The sequence below is a fragment of the Natrix helvetica genome (genome assembly GCF_964273705.1).
Source record: "Natrix helvetica genome assembly, chromosome: 3".
In the NCBI taxonomy this organism is placed as follows: Eukaryota; Metazoa; Chordata; class Lepidosauria; order Squamata; family Natricidae; genus Natrix; species Natrix helvetica.
Window position 1 is genome coordinate 63,422,600 of NC_138549.1, and position 19,088 is coordinate 63,441,687.

The 19,088-nt window shown below is 40.6% G+C and overlaps 1 protein-coding gene across 1 annotated transcript in view; it reads right to left on the reverse strand.

Moving 5' to 3' along the window:
• The window catches only part of TNR (tenascin R), a gene marked incomplete at its 3' end in the record, with an annotated part of 475,297 nt that overhangs the window by 73,248 nt on the left and 382,961 nt on the right, over positions 1-19,088 (reverse strand). Inside the window, exons 3-4 of the mRNA XM_081945981.1 lie at positions 16,938-17,495; positions 5,472-5,948 (exon numbers count right to left, since the gene is read on the reverse strand). Of these exons, the coding sequence (XP_081802107.1) occupies positions 5,472-5,948; positions 16,938-17,436 (976 nt within the window). The 5' untranslated portion in view covers positions 17,437-17,495. The remainder of the gene's footprint in view (positions 1-5,471; positions 5,949-16,937; positions 17,496-19,088) is intronic.

A 19,088-nucleotide genomic window follows, 5' to 3' on the forward strand; every position in this document is an offset into this window, starting at 1 on the left:
CCAGTTTATACATGAAGTGTGTTGAGGCTTTATTTTCAACTTAAATGGAACAGGTCAAATGCATGGCTGAGGCTGTAAAATTGATACAGACAAAAAGCTTTCTAAGCCAAAAAGGCTTTGTCTCTATATTTAGGAGATATGCAAATATATGTAAGTTCTCTTTATTTTAGAAATCATTTAGTACAATAAGAATTAACTTTAATAAGCAGAGGGCATTTGAGAATAATAAGTTCCTGCATGCGCATTCAGCTGTAAACAATAATACAGAAGAGGTTGCCTTTCATGATTCTACCTCACTGGTGAAGGAAGAAAAATATCAACATGTCAGAGTCAATATAGAAATACACCCAAGCCTTTTAATTAGTCAGAGGAAATTACTTCTATCAAATTAGCTGTTAACCCTTGACTGTGCTCTTTGTTTGATGATGGCACTGTTTAGTATATTCTTATTTCCCTTTGGGGTGAGGCGCTGAGAATAATAAGACAAATTTAGTTCATAAGGAAAATCTAGGGTAACTAACCCATCTAGGGTAACTAACATCAATATGGATAGGGATGAGATTTTTTGGAAGCCTTTGAAGCTCTTGCTGGCATCATAAGGCTGTGATAGCAGCCTTGGCTTCTGTTATTCCAACTGAGTGAATGAAATGAAAACATGAAGTGAAGTGATAGGAAGGAACTTTCCACTCTGTTTCTTAAGAACTATAGCAATCCTATGCCCATTTGCTTAGTAGTAAAGTCTAGTAGTAAACTCAATGGACATTGGTTAGACTAAACAGACATATTATTGTACTTATAGCCCCTACCTCTGTTCCAACAATAACAATACCTTTCTCGGTATTCTTTATATATGGGTAATAACTGGCTTGGAAACCAAATAGCTGTTGTGTTGTAGCAACCCGATTTGCCAAAATCAGGTTGTGAAGCTTGTTGTTACTGTATAATTTGTAGATAGCTGGACTACTGCCCTTAAAAGGAAGAAACCAGTAAATAATTCCAATGACTGAACTCCCACGTCTTTGCTTTCATAATGCATCTAGCCTTAGGACTTCTGCATCAAGCATGGATTGAGTAGAATGGACTTAATGGTCCACTCAGCACTGTTGGTCCAAACTCTCCAGAATATTGGATGGTAGAAAGGGGGACTCAGCTCATTTTGACATGCTAATCTTCTATGCATAAAAGGTGTATTTGTAAGAACACTTATCCATCATGTGAGTGCCACAAGCATCTCAATCATTGAACCATTCGCTGAGAATATCAAGCCACTCACTGGAGGAATTCCCTTTGGGAACAACATACAACAAAATAATATATTTGAATGAATGGGGCCACTGTTCCTGCTGCTGCCAATAAGGGATAGCAGTTCTCCAGCCAGCCTATGTGAAAACAAAAGAGATGCCTCAAACATGTCACAAATGTAAAATTGTATGATTTGTGGGAATGATCAGGGACATAATCTTTAGATTCATAGATCATGATTTAAATTACTTATATGTAGAGCTTCTGGCAGATGATGGGCTACACCTCACAAGAATCAGGAATCAGGAAGAACATTTTTGGAAAACAAATGACTCAGTTTATCCAAACGGCTTTAAACTAAATCTGGAAGGGGATCTTTAGGACCTAATCCCAAGCATAAATCTCAAAATATTGTGTAGTGAGAAAGAAGAGGAACCCATATACAAAGCAGGAGACATAGGAAGCAAATGCAGGGTCATCAAGAAGGAGTCAGATGCTTATACACTAACACTTACAGATCAAGGGGAACTCATCAAATTTGCAGATGATACCAAGTGGGAGGAATAGCCTCAAGATAGATTCAAGATACAGAATGATCTCGACAGACTTGAACACTGGGTCTTACCCAACCAAGGGCAATTTAGTGTTGAGAAAAGTAAGGTTTTGGCAAGAAAAACCAAAATGCACAGGTATAGAAGAGGGGGTACATAGCTAAACAGTTGTGTCTGTGAAAGGGATCTAGAGGTCCTGATGGACCACTTAAAAATGAGTCAGCAGTCTTCTGCAGCTGTCAAAAAAGCCAATGCAGGTCTAGGCTGTATCAAGGATAGCACCAAGATCACAGGAAATATCTCTCTATACTGAATTATAGTATCTCTCTATACTGCACCAGTGAGCCCACATTTGGAATACTTCTTCCAGTTCTGGTCACCGCCATATAAAAATGATGCTGAGGCCCTAGAAAGAGTGCAGTGAAGAGCAACAAAGATGATAAGGGGGTTGCAGGCTAAATCCTATGATGAGTAGTTAAGGGAACTGGGTATATCTAGTCTAAGAAAGGACTAGGAGCGACATGATAGCTGTTTTCCAACACTTGAAGGGTTGTCACAAAGAACAGGAGGAGAACCCATTATCCAAAGCACATGAGGGTAGGGCAAGGAGTGATGGATGAAAGATTATCAAAGAAAGTTCCAACCTGACAGGAAAAATTATTCAGTGGAATGGCTTGCCTTCAGAAATTATAGGTGTGCTCCATCACTGGATGTTTTCAAGAAAAGACTGGACTGCCATTTGTCTGGAATGATAAGGTCTTCTGCTTGAGAAGATGGTTGGACTAGAAGACCTTCTAGGTCCCTTCCAACTCTGTTATCTTCCTTTGCAAAAAGGAAAGAGGCAGACTTCTGGAAAACGTTAGCAGGAAAAATGCTGTTTCTGGTCAATGCCTCTTTTGCTTCACTCCCTCCCTTTGGACAATTCATTTAGCAAGATGAAATTGCCTTGAGTTAGAAGGGAGTGGTCTCTCACAAGAACTCTTCTCATCCTTATTAAGCTTACTATTTGAAATGAGAAATGTGATATAGAAATAGAGATTCTCCTATTGTTTAAATAGCCTTCTCCTCAAAGCAAAAGTAGAAAAACACTTTGGATAACAGCCCTCCTGCTCTTTTGGGGAAAAAAAGAAGAGAGAGAGGGGGGAGGGCAGAGGGGGGGGGGGTCTGCCAGTTCCAACCTCTTCTATAGAAGAGGTTCCACAAATCTACTGTGCCATTTAGAACCGGTTCCAGCTGCCTCCCCCCACCCGTCCGCACAATGCTTGCCCTGCCCGCTGCTCACTGATTGGCTGGCTCACCAATCGCCCCACCTGCCTCTAAGAGTCCTATCTAAACCTTAAAGTCTTAAAGCTGTCAAATTTGAACATCCCTGGGTTTTTTTTCTAAAGGGTTAGGGGTGCAAGGGTCTTGTAACTTGACAGCTTTAAGACTTGCACACTTCAATGCCAGAGTCCCTGAGCCAACATGATTGGAGGAGGAATTCTGGGAGTTGAAGTCCACAAGTCTTAAAAGCTGTCAAGTTTGAACACCCCTGGAGGTTTTTTCCCTAAAGGTTAGGGGTGCAAGGGTCTTGTAACTTGACAGCTTTAAGACTTGCGTGCTTCAAATGACAGAGTTTCTGAGCCAATATTTTGGTTGCTAAGCAAGAGCGTTGTTAAGTGAGTTTCACCACATTTTACAAGTTGGCCATGCCCACCCAGTCACACGACTGCCAAGCCACTCCCACTTGGTCACATGGCTGGCAAGCCACTACCATAAAGCAGGCCACACCTATAGAAGAGGTTCTAAATTTTTTTGAAACCCACCACTGGGGGAGGGAGGGAGAGAGAGAGAGAGAAAGAGAGAGAGGGAGGGAGGGAGGGAGGGAGAGAGAAAGGGAGGGGAGGGCACTGTATTACTTGATTCTGATGAATGGCAGAAATTATCCAACAAGCAAAGTGTTCAGTCCTGCGCTTGATGAGCTGCCTAAGCTATGAGTTTGCAACAGCTAAAACCTTACTGTTACTGCAAGTTCTAAAACATAAAAATAAACTAAGGAAAATGCATCCCAGATCTGAGTGGTCTTCTGAAACCAAAAAGTTCGCTACTTCCCATGGCATCTTTACAGGAAGCTAGAACATGTAGGACTCTTCCAAAAATGCCTGTTCGGTGTTAGTACCTCTGACCCGCTGAGTAATCCTTGCTGATTATCAGAAATACAGGGACAGATTAGAAGTGGATTTGATGCTTTTAAAGGTTGGAATAAAAATCCTTTGTTCTTCTACAACTGTTCTATCGTAGATATTTATGATTCATTTATTTATTACATGTCATGCTACTGTAATCTACAGGGTTTCTTGGTGATTAACAATTAAAGAGAGATAATGATTATAATGTCCACAAAAACAAAACTAATTAAGTTAAATAAAAATTAAAAATGAAGCAACAACAATTAAAACAATAAACATCCTATCCTCCAGAAGGGCTCTGTTTTCATTAGTTTCTGGAAGATGTTCAATAAACTGATAGTCTAATTTCTAAAGGGAGTTATTCCACAGGACTGAGGCCATAACTAAAAAAAAACAGCATTTCTGTGTTTTACACCCAATTGCTTCCTGAAAATGGGAAATACTAGCAATTTTCCCTGGGAAGAATGAATCAGAGAGATTAATTTTGGGAAAAGGTGGTTTGGCAAGTACCTGCACGTCCAGCCATGCAGGACTTTATAGATGAAAGCATTTTGAATTGTATCCAAAAACTCACTGGCAACTAATGCAAGTTTCACAGCTCATGGCAACAAGTGCCAGTTAGCAAGCAGGTTAACAAGCGTTTTGCACCAGCTACAATATTCAAGAGGTCTTCAAAGACAGCTAGATTACATATCTTGATGGTAAGATCCAGTGACCTGCTGCAAATATGATTAGAGATTGTGCTGGAAGTTCTGGGAATCATGGATCGCTGCTCTTTTCTCTGGTCACCTGCCAACATCTCCTGAAGTCCTTGTTATTGTCATGGCTTGCCCCCTTTATTAACATTTTGTTTCTGGCTTCCTTTCCTACCCTCCATCTCTCCCCTCCTCTGATTTTGCTAGCAACTTCTTTCCAGACTTTCAATAAAGTAGAACAGAGAAGAGCAAAGCTGTCAGCCCTTTGAGATAGGCTAGGTCAAGAAATAGATGCAAGTCATACTAAACAAATTCATGATGGGATTATTGGAATTACATGCTTCTTTCTATCTCTAGAGTATTAAACCCTTGTCCAGGTCTCTCCTTAATGGCTCCTTTCTTCCTTCCATCACTTAATGGCACTTTCATACCTTGCACAAGGTCAGTTTGATTCTTTTCTAAACAAGAGTAGAAATTTACTATTTTATGTAGAAAAGAAGGGCGTAATAATAGTATTTACATATCTCATTGACAGTATTTGAGAACAGCAGGTTTCCACTATTTTATTGGGGAAGAGTTGGGCATATTTGCATAATTCTGCATTAGTATTTTTATGCTCCTTTAAAATATACATACATATATATATATATATATATATATATATATATATATATATATATATATATATATATATATATATATATATATATATATATATATATATATATATGTCTAAAAGTGACAAAGTAAGGCTTGAAATTTGCTAGGGGTCCTTTGAGGTCTATATTTATCCATTATCTTACATTCTAACGTACCTGCTGAACAATCCCGTCCTTGGTAACCTTCCTCACAAGAGCACAGGCCTTCTTGGCAGAATCCACGCCCACTGCAAGCGTTGAGGCACCTCAGCTGCCCACAGTCTTCCCCTATGTATCCCTCTTGGCAGATGCAAGTCCCATTGGCACAGACTCCCTTCCCTGAGCAGTCCTCTGGGCATCTGAGCTCGTTACAGTCTTCTCCGGCAAAGCCTTCTTCACAGATACATTCTCCATCCACACAGAGTCCTCGGGAGCTGCAGTCAGTGGGGCAACGTGCCTCGGAGCAATCCTCCCCATTATAATCGCTGTCGCAAACACACTGGCCATCAATGCACACCCCCCGGCTAGAGCAGCCGAGGGGACAGAGAGGCTCAGAGCAATTCTTCCCAGCCCAGCCTTCATCGCAGATGCACCCACAGGTTTCCAGGCTAAAGTTACCATGACTGCCGCAATGGGGGAGGTAATCCAGCTGCCCTGGAATTGTAAAAACAATTATTAGTGCTATATCCTTGGCACACTTCATACCTTCTTAATAATGAATAAAGACCATATCAGTTCAGCTCAAAGTGAGATATATTGGGATATCTTCAACAACTGCAATTGATGCCTCTATTAAAATCACAGTCCCGCCTCCCCTTTGGCCCCCAAAATGTGATTGGCTACTTCTCTCCATTTAGAATCCCCCAAGTGATTCTAATGAAGCGTTGCAGTAAGGAATAAACATGGCAAATAATTCTACATTTTCCTGGCATTAATGGAGGAAGGAGTTTCCTTAATAAAGGTAAGGAATGAGAAAGAAAATGAGAGAATGACAGATGCCTGCAATGATACTGACCCAGTTATCACTGGACTAGGGCTTTGAGGTTCCTAAGAACATCTGGGTCGATTAGGTAAAGTTGCAAGTCCTGGAAACCATTTAATGAAACATTACAAATAAGTATGGAACACTATTGTCCCTGACAATACTTAGGTGCTAGAGGTCTTGGGGAATAAAGTTATTCAGATGTTATCATGTCATGCTATGGACCTTTCTGAATATTTCCCAAACTTCATGGAATTTAAAACACAGCATCTGCAAAGGCCACAAAACAAGAAGAGGTTTCAAGTGTTGCAAAATACTTTGCAGATTGCTCATGGTCTGATCTCTCTCTCCCCCTCTCCCTCCCTCCCTCCCCCCAATAAATAGTTGAAAGCTTTAATGCAACAGAGTTGTAAGCTAGACAGGTTTATATTCTGAGCCAGATAATACAGTCTTGGAGCATCATAAAGAGAAAGTAGATAGCAGAAAGCCTTAAAAATATCAAAACATGCTCTGCCATATATACTGCATATATTATCTACTTTATCTTTGTGATGCTCCAAGACAAGTATTACTGGGCTCGAAATATAAACCTGTCTAGCTTACAACTCTGTTGCATTAAAACTTTCAACTATTTATTGGGGGGAGAGAGAGATCAGAGCATGAGCAATCTGCAAAGTATTTTGCAACACTTGAAACCCCTTCTTGTTTTGTGGCCTTTGCAGATGCTGTGTTTTAAATTCCATGGAGTTTGGGAAATATTTTGAAACTATTTATTGAAAGTTTTTCCTCCTAGTATTGATTTTCCAAGCATATCTCACATTTTTTTGTTTGAGCAGCATCATCTCGGGTGCTAAGAAGCCCAAGAAATGCGATTCATCATGATGTTTGTGTTCTTCGAATGGAAGCCAGGTGGCCTAGAAGCTCCATATCCAGCGGGTGTTTCTGCCACCAGATGGTCACTCATGGTCACTCTGAATAGCATCCATCACAGGGAAAAGTGGCCCCGAGACATGCAATTTACAGGCCACTTAATGTCCTGGTGTCTGCAGGATGGCAACATTTAACATGCTGCTGCATCAAATAAATGGGAAAAGAGAAGTCAAGGAATAGGCTACAGGGGAGATTGGGAAAATCCTGGCAGGTGAAAAGTATTTCTTCTATACCAAAAGCCAAAGAGATTCTTCCCCATTCCCAGCAACCTGCAACTCTGTTAAATTCAATCCATAGTTGTGATAACAGAGGTTCCTTCTCCTACAACCATATATTGGTGGTATTAATATCAAGTTTATATGTGATAATTTGGGAGATGGGGTGGAAGGGGGTGGCAGTAAAATGTATACAGATAGTCCTCAATTTACAACCACAACTGAGCCCAAAATTTATGTTGCTAAGTGAGAAATTTGTTAAATGAGTCCCCCCCCCCCCATTTTACAACTTTTCTTCCACATTGGTTAAGCGAATCAGTGCAATTGTTAAATTAGTAACATGATTGTGAAGTGAATCTGGCTTCCCCATGGACTTTGCATGTCAGAAAGTTGCGAAAGGTGATATGACTCCCAGGGCGCTGCAAACGGTCGTAAATATAAGCCAGTTGTCAAGCATCTGAATGTAAATCATGTGACCACGGGGATGCTGCAATCGTCATAAGTGTGAAAAATGGTCATAAGTCATTTTCTTCAGTGCCATTGTAACTCTGTATGGTCACTTAACAAACGGTTGTAAGTCGAGGACTACCTGTATTTTTGAGATTTTATTATGAGCACTACCCCCCCGTCTCCCGAGCTGTGGGAGATCTTTCAGTAAAAATTGCAATTGTTTTCCTTCTAACTTTGGATAGCTATAGATCAATTATCATTCTTGATGGATACTTTGCATAAGTACTCCATCAGAACAAACTTGTACTTGGGGGGGGGGGGAGAGGAGTTATCAAAGGTTTCATTAAAATCCTCCATCTTCCCCCTGCCCCAATGTTGGCTCAAATCTAAATCCTCAATCCCATACTTAATCAAAATTAAAAATATCCCCAAACATTTAGAATAAATCACAAGTAGGCAAGTCTCTGGTTCTGTGGTGGCCACCATGATCTTTTTTGTAACCTGTTGAGCCTTAAGGAGGTCCTCCCACTTTTTACTGCCAGCAGGAAAAGAACATCTGAAAGAATTTTAGATAGAAAAAGGGGAAAAAACATGAAAGCATCCTAATATATTTTTGGATAGATTTTTAAGTTGAGTTTGCATACTCTAATATTTCAAAGAACATTCTCCTTCTAAGAACCATTGCTGGAGCAATCCATTCTTATGTACAGCATATTCATTGTCATTCCAATGGCTTAACTCTACCCCGGTGTCTCAGCGTGCATGACCTGGTCTGTATGTACAATCTCACTATAAACATTTAATGATGCAATGTCCAATTTTGCAATGGAAATGCTGTCTATATTAATGAAAGAGTTTTTTAGTTTATTTATTTATTTCAATTTCTATGATCGCTTTTCTTACCAACGCGATTCTAGGCAACTACTCAAGACTTAGAGCCTAAGGGTTTTATTACACCTGTACAGTCTTTGCGTATTACATAATGCCTGTCACATAAGAATCCTATGGCACAGTGGTTAGAATGAAGTATTGCAAGCTAATTCTGCTGACTTCCAGGAGTTTGATTCTCAAGGTTAACTCAGCCTTCCATCCTTCCAAGATTGGTAAAATGAGGAGCCAGATTGTGGAGGTAATATGCTGACACTGTAAGCTGCTCAGAGAGTGCTGTAAAGCACTATGGAGCGGTATATAAGTCTAAGTGCTAATGCTATGTCATCATTAAAGCAGCAATAATACTCTGCAAAATAATAAAAACTGTACTTCTTCATACTTTCAAAACCACCATTTATTATTTGGTATATATCTATGAGTGCTTAAAAGTGAAATTATTGCAAATGGAAAATTTCAATTGGAAAAGTCATTTGCCAAAGATAGGTAGAAGAATTGTCCTTAAAAGAGATGGAACATACTGCCAAACTGTGAGCCCACCTTCACTTACCAGGCTCCCCGTAGTTTCTAATCTGAGAATTTGCGCAACTGAAATACTACTCATGGCGAATTGCTTCCTGCTGCTCAGTCAATTGTGGCAAACAGCAAGAAACTACCTGTGATAAAGATGCAATGGTTGGATCCAGCTTCTCAACTTTGTATTTACATGGTGAGACGGAGGAAAAAAAAAGCTGATGACATAGGACAGTATTGTCTCATCCCTTAACAAATATTCTCCTCCCACGTGGAAGGAAGGAGAAGATGATGTGTGGGAAGGAAACATACATTATCCCCCTTTCCCCTTCCTAACAGGTTCACAACTAAAATACTGCTGATTCCTTTACTGTACTATGTGTTTTGGGGGTGGGGTGTAAGTGGATGAGAGAGAAAGAAGTCTCTTTTATCTTCTTCTTCCTAATCCCACTGCATACTGAACAGCAGAGAACAGTTTTAATAGAACTTCCTTATCGGGGTTGCAAAAATTCAAAACTCTGGATGACATTAGATAGTAGGGAAAAGCTGCAGCAAACTATCTTTGTTGATGCTTTCTAGTTGTCACCTACATTTTTGTAGTCCATATTCAGTAGGTTGAGCCCTAACCTCTTGGTGCATATTCTCTTCCTCAATATCCATCTGCAGGTAGGTAGTCCTCGTATCTTGCTTTTGTGGTACAATTGCCTCTCCCCACAATTTTCCTTCTTTCTTTCTGCTGCTAGCTATTTTTTTACCTTTCATTTTCATAGTTCAATTACTCCAATATTCTGTGGACTTCAGGGTTAATTGATCTTTGAGTGATTTGTTTTACAGATCTAATTTTCTTAAATCTTTTTCTCCTCACAAACACATTTCTGTGTACCAGGAATCCTCTGGAATTGCAAAACTGCTATCTTGTTTTTCTTCCCTACTACAAGGAAGTTTCTTCACTCCCATTATAGAACTTTCTCCCTTGCTTGCTTTAATGCTCTACCATTGGTAGTCCTGGAAGGAAAGCATAAAACATCTCAATTTCAGAGCAAATTGTCAGTGTGAAATTCAAACAGCAGAGTCTCTAGCTGAGACATTTTGACACTGGCTTTTCAAAGGTAGTCCATACTTTCACTTAATAACTCCCCTTGCATTTTATAGACTTTATAGATTACATTCAATTCTGTTTTTTAAATTTGCTTTGCTTTAAATATTTTTTCCCTGGATAATCTGAATTTTTATTAAAAAAGAAACTAAATCTTCACAAGTTTGAGTCTTGTTTAGCTTTTGAAGGAACAAATGGGGTCTGAAATAGACGATTGCAACATAAACAACTCAATTAAACACTAGTTTTTCTTATCAATCACTTCCTGGTAAGGGAAAATAACTCCGAGCACCCCCTTAGAGGCCTTGCTCTGAATGTATCTATATTTTGAGCCTAACTGAATGACTATTTGAGATGACAGGCATTTTCAGTGGTGGTTCCATATTGTGAAATGTCCTCTTAGGAAAGTTCACTTAGTCTTCCCTTCTTGCTCTTTCAGGGCCCAACCAAACCATATTTATTCACTCAAATGTTTTAATATATGTGCCTCCACATTGTGTCAGTTATAACTTAACACTCTGGGACTATATTTTTGAATGATAGTTTTAGATATCTTTGTTTATCGACTTTTAATGGTTTATTTTAGTCTTTTAAAGACTTAGTATGCTATTCATACTAAGTGCATATATAAAATGATTTTATAGATCTTACTCTTTTATTGTTAAGTTCAGGCTATAGCTATATGATTGATTGAAGACCAGCTCAGTTGTACCGCTCAAGCTACTCCTCATGGGGAAAATTAAACAAATTTAATAGGACCGGAAATAGAACTTCTCTTTTGTTTGTTTTCCCTGCCAACCTCCTATTGCCCAGAGGCCTCTGCCTGTAAATAAATATTCCTGAGTGTTCAGTTTGGGATTCTTAAATTTAACCCTTTAAGATCAATACAGGTTTGGGAGATCACTTCCGGTTCCTGCTGGCGACGGACGTGCTGTCTGCCGCTTGTCTCTTTAGTTGGCTCCGTAAGGAGCACAGGGGGCCTTGGAGGGGTCTTCTGCCGAAGGGCGGCACGCTAAAACCTCCCGGAATCGGCGGCAGCGGGCAGGGGTGTTTTCAGCCTCGCCTAGGAGCTGGGGAGCGGAGGGGGGGGGTTGGGACAGCTTCGGGCTGTCTGCCCTTTTGCCGAATGGGCTCCGGGAGGGAGGAATTTATCCAAGGAAGAGCGGCTGAATGCTGGTGGTGGGGGAGCCATCCTGATCTCCTTAATCGTCATTAAAGGATAAGCAGCAGACTACTGTAAGTTCGTGTTCAACTTATTTGAAACTGAAGATTAGAGGAGAGTGTTTCTTCTCTTTACCCCCCCCCCCCTGGATTAAGCAGCATTTGAACTATTTCTCTCTATATTGGAATGGAGAGAGAACAAAGGCTGACTCGTCACTTGAACTAACTATGTGAGAAAGATCGCTATCACAATTGCAAGAGATGATTGCTGAGCTGTCTTTTTTTAAAAAAAACTTTATGGAGATCTCCGTTCTTCTCCCTGTGAAAGGAGTAGCCAAGATGGCTCCATTCTGTCCTTGTTTTTGCACTTACAAATGAAGTCTGCCTTTTGAAACTACCTTCGAAAAAAAAACCCTCTGGTATTGTTTTAGTACCCTCTCTGAGGGAGACCGGGACCTTCCCTGTTATGTGGTCTTCCTGGACTTTGATTATTTGACTTTCCCCTTTCTGGTGTGCCTCGGTGCCTTGGAACTGTGAAGGAGAATTAACTCTTCGCTTTTGGATTTGCCTGCCTCCTTGGACTGGCACAGCTGCGCAATCCGCTGGCGCCATTTTCTTTGTAAAAGACTTATATACATCTCTGAACTTAGACAAATGGGGCCTAAGAAATCACTAATGGGCAAGTCATTTTCAGCTCCTGCGTCTGCCACCTCCAGTCCAAGCATGCAGCAAACGAAAATTACTTCATTGTTACAACAAGAAAGGTCTGGAGAGAGCCCAAAAGAGCTATCTGTTACCCAAATGTTTCAAGAAATTATGAGGGGTCAAAATGAGTTGAAAAAAGAGGTGACAGATCTCATATTTCAGAAAACAAACAGAGAATTGTGGTGTTGGAGGAGGGAGCGACTGGGCTGGGGGAGGAGGTTAAGGCAATCCGGAAGAGAAATGTAGACCTGGAAAACTTTATGGCAAAAATAGAATTTGAAAGAATGTCCTTTTTTCTCAGATTCCAGAACCTACCAGAGACAGAAAATGAAGACCTTAAGGATATTATGAGTACAATTTTAGCAGAATACATTAAGAGAGACAAAGAACAGCTGTGGTGGGATATGGATCTGGTTTACAGGATTAATTCAGCATATGCTAGAAGTCATAATGTTTCAAGGGAGGTACATGTTAAATTTCTCAGGAGGACCACAAGGGATGAGGTGCTTGGGGCCCAAAGAGAAGGACCACTAAAATATAAAGATGAAGAAATCACCATTCTTAAGCAAATTCCAAAAAAGATAAGAGAAAGAAGGAGGAAGTATTCCTCCTTATCAAAGAAATTATGCAATAAAGGAGTTTGGTTTAGATGGTTATTGCCAGAGGGAATGTTGACCTTTTGGGAGGGAAATAGAATTAGAATCAATACAGTGCAGGAGGCTGAAGCCTTTATTAAAAAACATTTCTCTCTCCTAGAGGACGAACACAGGGAAGGTAGTGAAAAGAGTAGCAAGGTACAAGATATGAAGGAGGGGGGGTGCTGTGGCTCCACCTGGGGACAGGGAGGAAGGAGCAATATCGAAAAGGCTCAGGTCACAAAAATAAAAGTATTTGAAATATTTGTAATTGTTGATATACTAGAAAGTGACAAAGGAAAAATGATCGAACACGTTGATACAACACAGAATAAGATTCTGGTTTTTGCTTATCTTTTATACGTTGTTTTTAATATTGTAAAAATTGTGAGATTTGGAGGGATTTCTACCACTAGCGTGGGAGCTGCCAAAATTTTCTATGTACCAATTTACCTTTTCCCATAAATGTTTAAAAACCAATAAAATTCTTTTTTAAAAAAAGATCAATGCAGGTTTGGGAGGGGATGGCTCTCTGGAGTGTCTCACCCATTGTTTCCTCCCTTTTGAACTACCCTTTCTAAATATAGGAAGGATGGCTCTATAGTCTTATTGCACAGACGCTCTCCTTCAGGATATTGCTCTAAATTACTAAGAGGCTTGATCAGCCCAGGTTCTTCACTCCATCTCCATTTCCCCTGTGTTTCTTCAGTTGAAGTCTTAACCTTCTGTGTCTCAGTTTCTTTCAGGTATATTCTTCTAATATTCTAACAAGAGAGGTACCATCCAGCCTCTCTTGTCTCAGCTGTGTTCAGTGTCAGAATCACAGCTTCTGTCTCATTTCTCATTTTTAGAATCCAGATGCCCATTATTATTCCTTTCTTCCCTCAGTGCACTGGAAAAGACTCAATTTCTCAATCTAAATGAAAGCTGGAAGCATTGAATACAAGAGAATTGCTGGAGTCAATATTTAAAGAGAAACCTTTTAAGGGCATTTGCTGATGACCTGGTAATAATGTTGGAAGATCCTCTAGAAGAAATAGGAAAAACTAAAGGATTTAGTGATGTTGGTTGGTTTTAAAATTAATAAACAAAAGAAAAAGATGTTAACAAAGAATGGAAATGGAAAATGAAAGAATTTTTCTTGCTGGGATTAAGGGACAGTCAATTAGAAAAGAGCCATGGAAGTTTATTCTTAAATACAATTACTGCTGCAAGATTATTATACCAGCAAAAATGGAAAGACTTTGAAATACACACAAGGGAAGAATGGTTGGTGAAGATGACAGAACTAGCAGAGAGGGCAATGTAAACTTATTTGATTAAAAAAAGATCAACAAGTGTATTTATCAGTGATGTGAAACACCTTGGACTTTTTGCTGAAAAAAAGAGAAAAATGGAACTTGTGATTTATGGATTTAAAGATTAGAAAGGAAAAAAAAGGAAATTATGATGTAACCTTAAAGAGAGGGGATAAAATATAAATGCACTTATACTTTCTGTCAAAAAGAACAGAAGCCACTTTATAAATGTTTCATTTTTGTTTCGTTTCTATTTTTTTTCTTACTCATTCTTTTTTTATTTTCTTTGTTCTCATCTTGTTAAGAATCTCTTCAATATATATTGAAGAGAATCATATATATAGAATCATACATATATATATCAGCACAAATACAACACACACATACACATGTGTGTGTGTGTGTTGTATTTTTGCTGATAAATAAATAAAGGGAGACTACTAGTATAGATCTATTTCAAGCTATTTAGCTCTCATCAGCTAGCCATACCCTTACTGGGATTTGAACCTGGGCTGTATTACATATTAGGCAGATGTATTAGCCACTAAACCACAGGCTCTCCTCCTTTATCAGCTAAGGCAGGGAAATAGGTATGTATTGTGTCACAACCCCTGGTATGCCCAAATATGGGAGGGAGCACACTGTTTCCCTTTGTCTGTCTTTCGGCTCACTCCAGGAGACCATCCAGGCAGAAAACACACACACACACACACACACACACACACACACACACACACACACACACATATATATATATATAAAACTTCTTTCTTTGATGACATTTTCTCCTATCTAGCATATTTTCTGTGTACTACCTATCCTTTTTGGTACTGAGATTCATTATGCCGACAGCTCTCCTCAATAACATCTTAGCACAATGGCATGCTGTTTCTTTGGTTTTGAAGAACAGATTTGTAGAGTTGACCAAGTGAACTATGTCTTTTGAATGACTAAACTGATAGGTTTCCAATGAATTCCATAACACTTTGCCATTTGCTATTCAGAAAGAACCCATATGAACAGTTTTGCTTCCACTGAAAAAGTTGTTGCTGTTGATTGCATTTTAGTTTGCATGATGGAATGTCACAGGCATTTTAAATATCTGCCCTTGTTACATTATCACAAATGATGGAAGGCTGTTAGTAATCAGATGATTGTTTGTCTCAATGGCACAGATGTGAAAATTGCTGCATTCCTTGGTTCTGTTCAGAAGTTCATTTTCATCATATGAAAGGGGAGAATGAGGCTAGGTTTCCTGTCCATCATTTACCATTATACACATAGTTTTTACATTTATCTAGGATTTTATATTGCACAGAGAACACATACTCATAGAGGACTCTGCTTTTGAGAGGAGCTGCCCATCTATCTTCTCATTCTAATTTGAGGAAGCCACAAAGAATGAATGCTAGTTTCTGTCTATCTCATCAGATCTGGCAAGATCCCTTCGGAAAACAGTGCCATCCCATTGGACCTAGAAAAAGTGGCTTTCTGTCACTGAAGAACAGCTTCTCTCTATATTTTTGGTTGGCTTTCTAGAAGCCTTTAAAAATTTGATTCTTCCTTCAGGCTCTAAAGTCAGGATGATAATGGAGTCCAGCATCTTTGTATTACTTTTGTATGTATACTTATGTTTTTAATGTTTAGGTAGCATAAATTAGCAGAATGAATGAATGAATGCTACCATAGCTAGGTTGAAAAATCTAGAAAACCACTCGATGGCAGTAAAGAGTTTCTGCATCTCTTCCCCGCTGTCTAGTGGTTATCTGGATCTTTTCAGTTCAGGTATAGTAACCATAAGAAAAGGGTAAGATTGAATGAATTCCCTTCCCTTGATGCTTTGTATACATAGTTGCATGAGGGAGAAAAAGGCATTTATACTACTATCATTTTTTGGAAGCCATAAAGCGGCTTATTCTCCTTTTATGATGGCACAGAGATGGCAGTATACAACTTGTTATTTTGATTATTATTTCCTGTTCTAACTTTGGTTTCCTTAAAATTTGGGAGTAATTGACTCCTTGTTTCAAAATTGTTACGTTGCTTATGCATCAAATTTTTAATATATTTTCTCAAACTCTGGGGATCATTCTCTTAAACTTTCTTTTTCTCCTTGTCTTTTTAAAATATCAGCTCACACTTAGGAATAGGAAAGGATTTGGTGAAGTCTTTATTACTTAATTTTGTCATGGGAGATACAGCCATAGTGTAGATTTTCTTGACTATGTAAACTTTCCCTTAGAATAATCAGGAAATAGCTTTATTTGAGATGGGTTGGGGAAGGCACAGAATGGTAACCATTGGATACTTTCAAGCAATACTTCAGGGGCATTCTCAGAGGAATGATGCCTGCCTATCGACAGCAATTTTGGACAGTGATGCTACTAGAAGCAAACCTCTTCCCACAAACCTTTTGAAGTGATCCTGTACCTTCTGAAAAAAGGTTCATTAACCTGTGCGCATAGTAGTAAAAGGAGTGGAACAGAGAGAGATAATTATTTTTATAGAAAGAAAAAATAAAGTGTAAGGAAAGAAAACTGAGTGAAAGAAGGGGAAAGTTGGGCATAGTAAAAATTAAACATGAACCTAATCCTACTAATAAAGAGTAAAACTAAAAAGGATGTCAAGACTGCCAAATGTGAAACTCTGAAATTTGGAAGCAGAATGGAGTATTTGGTGTGTTCAAGCTTCAAGCAAATGACTCCAAGTTCATTCTTTCACCTTTGACATTTCTTAGCTGCTAGGAGGACCTCATGGCATTAGTTACTACCTGTGGCTGCATTTTCTTGACAGCAATTGGAGTTGCATTGGTCTCGGAGTATAGACACCTCCCTTTCCAGCATCTCAATCCTGCTCAGCAGCTCCTGTATGTCCCGGGAGGAGGCGGCACACTTGCAAGTCTGTTTGGGGAGGTTTATCTTGTGGGTGAAGGTGACCTGGCTTTCACTGTCTGAGGTCTGCTCCGTGTATTCCGTCATCCGGTCATCTTCCGAACTCACCTCTGGGTCAGATGAAGCCTCTAGAGATGAGGAGCAGAGGCTGTCCAGAGGCACATTAATGTTGTATATATGGCTGAAGACCATGGGTTGCTCTTTGATAGGGGATGTGTAGTTGGCAAAGCTGCCTTCTTCATCAGTCACCTGTTTTTTAACTCTCTCTGTCATCACTTCCAGGTGGCATTCAAAGGGTCTGAAGATGGATGCCAACAGCATTATGTTGAGGCTAACCAGAACATTTCTTAGGATCACATTTTCACCATCCGCCCTCATTTTCTTGAGAAGGACAGGGAACTTCTACACCAGCCTTGGGAAGCAATGTTTTAGAAGACCTGCAATAAAGCACAGCAACATATTGTTACAAGTAGCTCCTAAGAAAATCTAATGACAAAGATCAAGACAGTGTTTCTATGCATGGGAGTAACATTGCATAGGATAAAGTAGAAAGGTACAAGTAAGCCTGCAACAGGGATCCATTTGTAATCCATGCCAGTTGTTAGATCGGCGAGAAGCAGCAGGCGAGAGGCGCGAGTGAGTTTCAGCAGTTTTTATTGCAAGAGTAAGTGACTGCGCTCTGCCAGCTGGGTTGCTGGAGCTCGCCTTTTAAGGAGCTCCGGCAGACCAGCTGGCCAATGACAGTAGTTCAAACTTCCCAGGGTCTGGGACTTCCCAATCCCTGATGAGCATGTGAAAACATGTGAATTTAACAACGTACGTCCATACATAACACCTGTCCCCTCCTATAATGAACAATATCCAATCCCCCACCTACGTAGGTGATGTAGTCTTTCAGGTAGGTGGGGTGCGCCGGTCTCCTACTTGACCTGCGCAGATCCCTTGTACCTGGGAGCTCGGCGGGTGTGGTCGAGCCTGCTGTTGCTCCGTCTGCCTGGGAAGGAACCTTCTGGAGCTCCTCGGCCCACGGGTTGAGCTCTGACTTGGTTCCTTTGGCTCCTGAGATGCCATTTCTTCGCAGGACGGCTTCGGACGCAGCTACGTGTTTGCGGCTCGGGTTGAATAGTTGTCCCTCGATCTCTTGGCTTGGTGGGGCCGGTTCCTGCCCATCTGCTTCCCGGATGGCAATTGAGCATGCTCCGCGAGGCAGAGACCTGGGGTTCTCTGGGAGTTCTGAGCTGGTGGGTGAGGTCCAATCGCCCTGGTTTCTCAGTTCAGCATCCCCCAGGCAGTGTCGGAGCTGGTTGTTGTGCCTCTTCCAGATTTCTCTGTCCTTTAGCTCCACTCAGTATGACTTCAGCCCGGTGACGGCCACAATTCGGCCTGCCAGCCAAGTCAGGTAACCGGCGTAGTTGTGGATGAATGCCTGGTTGTTTATGTTGAACTCCCGGGTTGGTCGAGTGGAATCCAGGGGGTTCTCTGGAAGGTAGTCTAGGTGGTACCGGTCGAGTCTGGACCTCAGTCTTCTCCCCATCAACAGGTCGGCTGGGCTTTTATTGGTGGTCACATGGGGGGTGATATGTTAGGTGAAAAGGAATTGGTCGACCTTTTTCTGCCAGTTTCCTGGTCCCATTCAGGTGAGGGTTTCTTTTGTGAGCCTCACCATTCGCTCGGCCTGTCCATTGCTGACTGGATTGAGTGGGGTGATGAGAACATGTCGGATTCCTTGCTCTGCGAGGAATGCCTCTATCATCTTGGCAGTCAGTTGTGGGCTGTTGTCGGAGACCAGGGTGTCGGATAGGCCATGGGTCATGAAAAGTTTCCAGAGTGCTTCTGCCGTCGTTGATTGCATGATAACAACCTCTAGCCATTTGGAATAAGCATCCACCACAATCAGGATCATCTGCCCTTCTACTGGTCCCACAAAGTTGATGTGGATGCATGACTCTCGCACAGGAGCCCAGGGTGGGGCTGGTTTTGTCTCCTGGCAGGGTCTGCAAGTGGCTACCTACTCCGTGATGTCCTTATTC